The sequence below is a fragment of the Gavialis gangeticus genome, unplaced genomic scaffold, assembly GCF_001723915.1.
Source record: "Gavialis gangeticus isolate Ggan-Ray unplaced genomic scaffold, GavGan_comp1, whole genome shotgun sequence".
NCBI lineage: Eukaryota > Metazoa > Chordata > Crocodylia > Gavialidae > Gavialis > Gavialis gangeticus.
The window spans coordinates 6,513,301-6,520,005 of record NW_017729013.1 but is presented as its reverse complement, the minus strand read 5'-3'; the positions used below and the strand labels follow the sequence as shown (position 1 = coordinate 6,520,005).

The 6,705-nt window shown below is 46.5% G+C and overlaps 1 protein-coding gene across 3 annotated transcripts in view; it reads right to left on the bottom strand.

The window, feature by feature from the left end:
• ATP2A3 (ATPase sarcoplasmic/endoplasmic reticulum Ca2+ transporting 3) overlaps positions 1-6,705 on the bottom strand; it is a 124,699-nt gene that overhangs the window by 98,874 nt on the left and 19,120 nt on the right. For all 3 annotated transcript variants that reach the window (XM_019511428.1, XM_019511426.1, XM_019511427.1), the window contains 2 exons: positions 5,068-5,172; positions 2,237-2,375 (listed from right to left, as the gene is read on the bottom strand). In XM_019511428.1, coding sequence (XP_019366973.1) covers positions 2,237-2,375; positions 5,068-5,106 — 178 coding nt within the window. In that variant the 5' untranslated portion in view covers positions 5,107-5,172. The remainder of the gene's footprint in view (positions 1-2,236; positions 2,376-5,067; positions 5,173-6,705) is intronic.

Here is a 6,705-nt window from a genome sequence, read left to right as displayed (position 1 = left end):
CAAGGGGTAGTGTTCCCAATTGGCTGGGCCCTCGAAGCTCCTGAGAGCTAGTAGCCCTGAGCTACTTGACAGGGCGGCTTTTTATACTGCTGGGGACAGCACAGGTGCTGGCCCCAGGCTCTAGCTCCCCCTGGCTGAAGATCCAGGAGGAGCCAGGCAGGGTTATTTGCCCCAAGTGGCACAATTTGCTCCATAACAAAGTGCACGTCCAAGCATATGCGCGAAGCAAAAAGCCACGGCTCAAATTTTCACCACTTCTATTTGAGCTGCTGCAAGTGCACATGCTTGCATGTGTGGACATGCCCTGAGAGGTTATCCTGAAGTTCAGGCAAATATGGGGGTGGGGGGAAGGAACAGGTCCAACGGTGGCCACAGCTAGCACTGTAGGGCAGAAAAGTACTCAAAGGCCAAACCAAAAGTACTTGGGTATTTGCAGGATGCTTGGGAAATGGGAGACCACAGAGTAGGATACAAGCAGAAGGGTAAACGGTATGATATAGACCCTGCCAAACTTGTACTTTCTGGGTGCAGTTAATTTCCTTTTCCAATTTCTTTGCAATGGCCAGGAAAAAAAAAAATCTATTTAACAGCGATTTCTTCAGCCAACAAAGAAGAGATGAACATAAGACCTCTCTTGCTCAAGAGCTGCATAAGCAGGAAATGGAAGGAGAAGCCATATGATGAAATTAATGAATGCAGATGGAAGCAACTCAACCCCAGATGCAACTGCACAAGTCTCCATGGTGCTTGCAAACCAAGGCTTTTCCCTCAGCTTCTCCCACCCTAGTGCTATTCATCTTCCATGAGTAATAAACCTAAGTTACCAAGGATTCCAGCCCACAGAAATGGAACAAGCAACATTTCCTAAGACATTAAAAAAACAGCTCATGTAACTGCTTTGCTGGCATTGTCTGCACATTTGTGAGGACGTACTCAGAGGTGCACAGGGCTGGCCTTTCATTTGTGTTGTTTGGATAACTGATCGGGAGACAGGGGAGCAATTTAACCAGAAGGAAAATCTACATGGAAAATTAGAAGCTCTTCCAAATAATCAGTTCTTTGGGAAATGCTAGGTCAAAAATCTCTTCTTTTGTGCAATACCATTGCTGCTAGAGAATTGCGCCAAGGACGGGTTTGGTTCCTGCTCTCTAGCTGATGGAGCCCCAGCTTCACTTCAACTCTGAATCTCAGATTCCCCAACTGTAAACTGAAAATGACACTCTTTCCTAAAAGCCAAGTGCTAGTATTGCTCCAGATGTGATCTCAAAAGAGCCATGTGGAGAAGGACTTTCACATCCCTGCTGCATGGCGCAATGCCTAGATGGCTGCAGGCCACAATCCTATTAGCAATTTTTGGTGCCATTTACAACTACTAAATTGTGTCCAAATTGACAGCCAGTGTCACTCAGAGATTTCTTTTGGCATCACTGCTTTCCTTGCATTTCCTTTCCCATCTCTAACACGTTTTGAGTTTAAAGACACAAATTAAAGGATACATTGGGGTTGCAGATTAACAACCAACCTCCCCCCCTACACAAAATAGATTTATGGAGGCTGCTGTTACTCTATAACCCTTGAAGCAAACAGAGTCTCCTGCCAAGCCTTGCAGAAAAAGTACAACACGTCACATAACCATACTCATCATAATGCTGGGTATTCCACCGTAAAACCGTGCATAGTTACTGTTTCAGCTCATTACGTAGGGAGAAAAAGCTGCCTCAAACATCGCTGTTCAAAAATCACACAGCAAGCAGGACGACGTAGTTTTCTTGTGCCTTTCGTTCTAAACCAATGTTTTCTGAAACTCCAGTGGCATGAAACATGGGCTTACCTTGTACCAGCTACACATTGGTTCCCAGCTTCCAAGCACACAGGAGCAAGGTACCGCAATACATCCATAGCGGACACCTGGCTATGACTGCCTAGGTAAAGACTTCCCAGGGAGGCCAGGGGTAGGGAATGCCATATAGACTGATGGGTGCAGCCCCCCCCCCCCCATGCTGCCCATGCCATGGCAAAGACTCCTGGGGGGGAGGGCAGTTCTGGCAGTCCCTCATAGCTGGTGCCATGTTTGCCCTGCCCTAGTTACGCTACTGCTCCCATGGCTAGGAGGCACAGCAGGTACCTGGCCAAAAGCTACAGGCTGCTTTGCCTTCAGAACACCAGAGAATCTCTAACAGTACCCTAATGCATATCCAAAAAGAGAGGGGGCTGTGGACCTCTGTGCTACGCCTACCTGCCACTTCCACGATATCCCCAGGTACAATATCACGAGCCCGGATCCTCTGGACTCCATTCTTGTCAGTGCGTATCACCTTTCCCATTTCTGGCTCATATTCTTTTAGGGCTTCAATAGCACTCTCAGCATTTCTCTCCTGGAAATACAGCAAGAAGCAGAACTTCAGGCAATTGTATCATTGGAGGGAGTAGTTGCTGATAAGCAAACATCCCCCTATTTGTCTGCTGGGCAGAATCATGAACTAGTTTGTCAGAACAAAGGACAGGAAGTTGGAATCTTTTAAATCTTGAGCCTGGCTTTGCCAGATTTGCACTGGAAGTACATTAACCTTGCTGTACCTCATTTTTTCCATAGGAGAATAGGGGTAGGGGAAAAAAAAACAAACACACACACACACACAAACCCTACTTACTTACTTACTTCATGGAGGGACAAGAGTTTGTGAACAACAAAGCAGTATACATACAGTGCTAAACTTTGCTACTACCCTTAAAGGTGGGAAAGACAAAGACATGAAATCAAAGACACTGGCAATGGTTACAGCACATGGCTAGGAGTCAGAATTTCTGGCTTTAAGTCCCGTTGTGCTACATTCCTGTCTCAGTTTCTATATCTATGAAATGGGTAATACTCGTTCATACGTGTTACCATTGTGGAGCTCAAGTTAGCAAGCGTGTGGAAGCAACTTTAAAGGTTCCTGCAAGGAAAGTGTTCTGAATATGTAAAGCAGTATTAATATTTTGGACCCATGTAAAAAGGTATCAACAGGATCTTGGAACTGCACAGAATAAGTGGTTTAAATCAGGATGGAGGTCAGACTGCAAGATGTTCCAGGGAACAAAATTAGGCAAGTGAAAGTATCTGGCAAGGACTATTACTTCTCTGTGGGAGCATTAGGAAAAAGTTTGCTTGTTGAAAAATGCATGCAGCTATTGCCAAGAGCTAAGTGGTGCTTAACTAGGTGGTGAATAAGTGCAGGAACCTAAGCTCCAAACTATGGAAATTGCCAAAGAGAGATTAAAGGGATGACAAAATAAAGATTAAATGCAGTGAATGTCATTCTAACTATTTTGATGTAGAGTGGCATTTTATATCCTTGAAAGTTCTCACAGGGTTTTTTGTTTTTTTTTAAAACGGGTTTTACAGGGTGAAATTCACCAGCTCAAGGCCTATGCCCTACTCATGGGTAATACCAGGGGAGCTGAACTGGTGAGAGGGAAAAAGTTTTTCCCCCATCAGACTCTGGCTGCTCATTTCAAAATCACCATTTGGCAATTAAAAGGTTACTGTTATCTGCCTCAATTTAGTTTCCTAATTTGTTTTCCGAAATTTCTGCTCCTAATCTCCAAATGCTCCGCTTTCTCTGATCTTCAGTCTTGACAGCTGCATAAACGTCTCCACCACGGGCTGAAGTTGAGGTATAACTCGAAGGTGCCGCCCCCAATTCAAGTCTCATCCATGTATAAAACCCCTGAACTCAACTACTGTGTGCTCTTAACTGGAGCTGGTTAGATTAAGAAGGGGCTTAGCCTAAAGGAGGGCTGCATGTGGCCACAGGGGTTACACTGCAGCTGCCAGACTCCTACCCAACCACTGCTCCTGCTGTAAGAGTAGCTGGACTCTCTGGGCTCAGCGCCCACCATCTCTCCCCTCCTCTAGCTTTCACTGCCTGCTCCTGCTCCAGAGGGTAGGGCACTGCAGTGTGACTAGGAAAGCTGAGGGTGAGCCAGGTACCGTTCAGGCATGTGGTGCAGTGCTGGAGGTGTGGGATAGAGGTGTAAGTACATGGTGCAGCAAATGGGGAAGGGGGTATTCACATGTCATGCAGGCCCAGGGGGCCTGTGGCTTGCCCTGGTACAGCCTGCAGGTGCGCAGCCTGGGGAGTATTTGACCCCTGGCCATTTAGCAGTTGGATATGCCTGGACTAAAGCTCAACGGAGCACAACTTGGCAGCTGTTAGCAATTCCTCTCTGGACTACTAGTGTTGTTTTACAGCAAGGGTAAGCAATCCCTGGCATGGATGCCAGAGCCTGGTGCATGAAGGCATGTTGCTTGGCGCACGTGCCTCGGGACAGACAGCGGGGAAGGGGCTAGGGCTGCACTGCCGCAACAAGAAATCGGGCCCCTTGTGGTTCCCCTGCCATCCCTCTCGCGCACCAACATCTTACAAATTGAGGCTGTGGGTATTTTTGGCACTCTGCCCAAAAACACTGCTGACTCCTGTTCTACAGCGCATTTGCTTTTATTTGATGCAGGATCACTTAAGACGGGGTGGGCAATTATTTCGGGCGGAAGGCCACCTCCCAAGTTTTGGCAAGCTGTTAAGGGCCACATTTCTCTGTCTGGTTCCGGGAAGCAGGAACAGCCCCATGGTCTCAGGCCAGAAGTCTCTGCTAAGCATGGGTTTCTGGTTGCAGGGGCAGAGCTGGGCAGGCCTTGCTGCTAGGTTCTGCCACCAGCTTCCTCTGGGTCCTACTGCCCCTGGCTCCTGTCATCTTTGACAGGCAGCTAGGAGCAAATAAATATTAATTTTCTACATTTTTTTAGGGGCTCCGCAGGCCAGATAAAATAGCCTGGCAGGCTGGATCCGGTCCCCAGGCCGTATTTTGCCCACCACTGACTTAAGAGAACCTACCCCAAGTAAAGAGAACTCAAGTTACCTCTGCAGTGAAGACCCAGCCACCATAAAGTAAATAACAAGCTTCAGCTAAAGAAACAGGGCTTCATTCATGAAAATTACACAGCTCCTGGAGCTTGGCAAATAGCTCCCCTCCCACAATTATTCACCAGGGAACTGAAAAGAATAGGAGGCAAGAGCTAGGACATACCTGCCACACTCCCACAACAGCGTTAGCTATGAGAATCATGATGATGACAACTGGCTCCACAAATGCAGTCGTAGTCTCTTCACCTTCTTCAAACCAGGCCAGGATCTGCAGAGCAGCATGATATACATGAGAAGAGAGGGATCTTGGCTTGGGTGAAACAGCAACAAAAATCCCTACAGAGCCAAAAACCAAAACGTTTTGTGGTGGAAAAAAAGAAAAGAAAAAAAACACATACATGAAGAGAGCACAGGATAGCAAAGGGAAAACACAGCCAGGGCTGAATGCATGGGAGAGGAGCCTTACAGCCAGGGTTCCATTCCAGCTCTGCCACAGGATTCCTTACATTACTCTAGAAAAGGCCCTTTAACGCCTCTGTGCCCCAGTTTCTCCCTCTAGGATACGAGGCAAAGCCTGTTTCAGTGAGGTACTCCAACAAAACGCTGGATTTGCAAAGCAGGAGACACCAGAGGGAGGCTCTGTAAGAAACATATTATATAGCCAAACTATAAAAGTGCGTGAAACTGCTCATCTATGGAACACCAAAGAACTGCACTGGACAAAAGGAACAAACAGGAGGAAAAAAGCATATCTGGGAGACAAAACAATGGATTTCTTTCTTTAAGTTTTGCTGCACTAGGACCTACCAAGGAAATAGCCTGGAAGAATGACCTTTGTAAGAATATAGGACATTAGGTTGGAAGGGGCCTTCTGGGTCACTGAGTCCAGTCCCCAGCTATCATAAATCAACCATGTCATATAATCCTTTTAAAGAAATTTATTAAGCTGCACCTTCAAGCCGGTTAAGTTGCTTTCTCCCAACCGTGCTCTTTCTGAGGATGATTTAGACCCTTGCAACTCTGAAGGGTAGAGACATTCTTTTGATTTCCAGCCTAAATTTATTCATGAATCATTTATGCACATCTTTTCTTGCATCAACATTGTCCTTTAAGCTGTTCTCCTCCCTCCCTGGTATTCCCACCCTGACATATTCAGAGAAGATAGCCGAGTAAATTTGAACCTTGCAGATTAATAAAATCAGAGATGCATAAGCTTTTGTAAGCAGGTTTACTTCATCAGACGTTATGAAGGGACTGAAGCTCTGCTTCCTGCAGTCCCTTCACAGCATCTGATGAAGTAAGCCTCTGCTTACAAAAGCTTATGCATCTCTGATTTTGTTAGCCTGTAAGATGCAAGTCTACCCTGCCTTTTGCCTGACTTCAGACTAACACATGTAACTACCATACCCATCTCTGGATTCATAGAAACAACTATGTTTTTTTGTTCTTTTGCTACTGCTCTGACTTGTACCCATCCCCATGCCTACCCTCTCTACCCCATAAAGCTATCTGTTATAGCCAGCCTTGCTGCACATGCTTGAGAGGGATTGGGCAGATCTTCTTGCTCCCTTTACTCAGCTGACTAAGGGAGGCTACTTTCTATGCTTCAGGCTATAAGAAGCACCCAGATGTATCCTGCAGGGGTTCAGCACGGAGACAGAAAAGGATCTTGGAGTCATCGACTCCAAGATGAACATGGGTCGGCAGTGTGGGGAGGCAGTTAGGAAGGCCAACCGTACCTTGTCATGCATCCACAGATGCATTTCAAGCAGGTCAAAAGAGGTGATCCTCCCCCTCTATG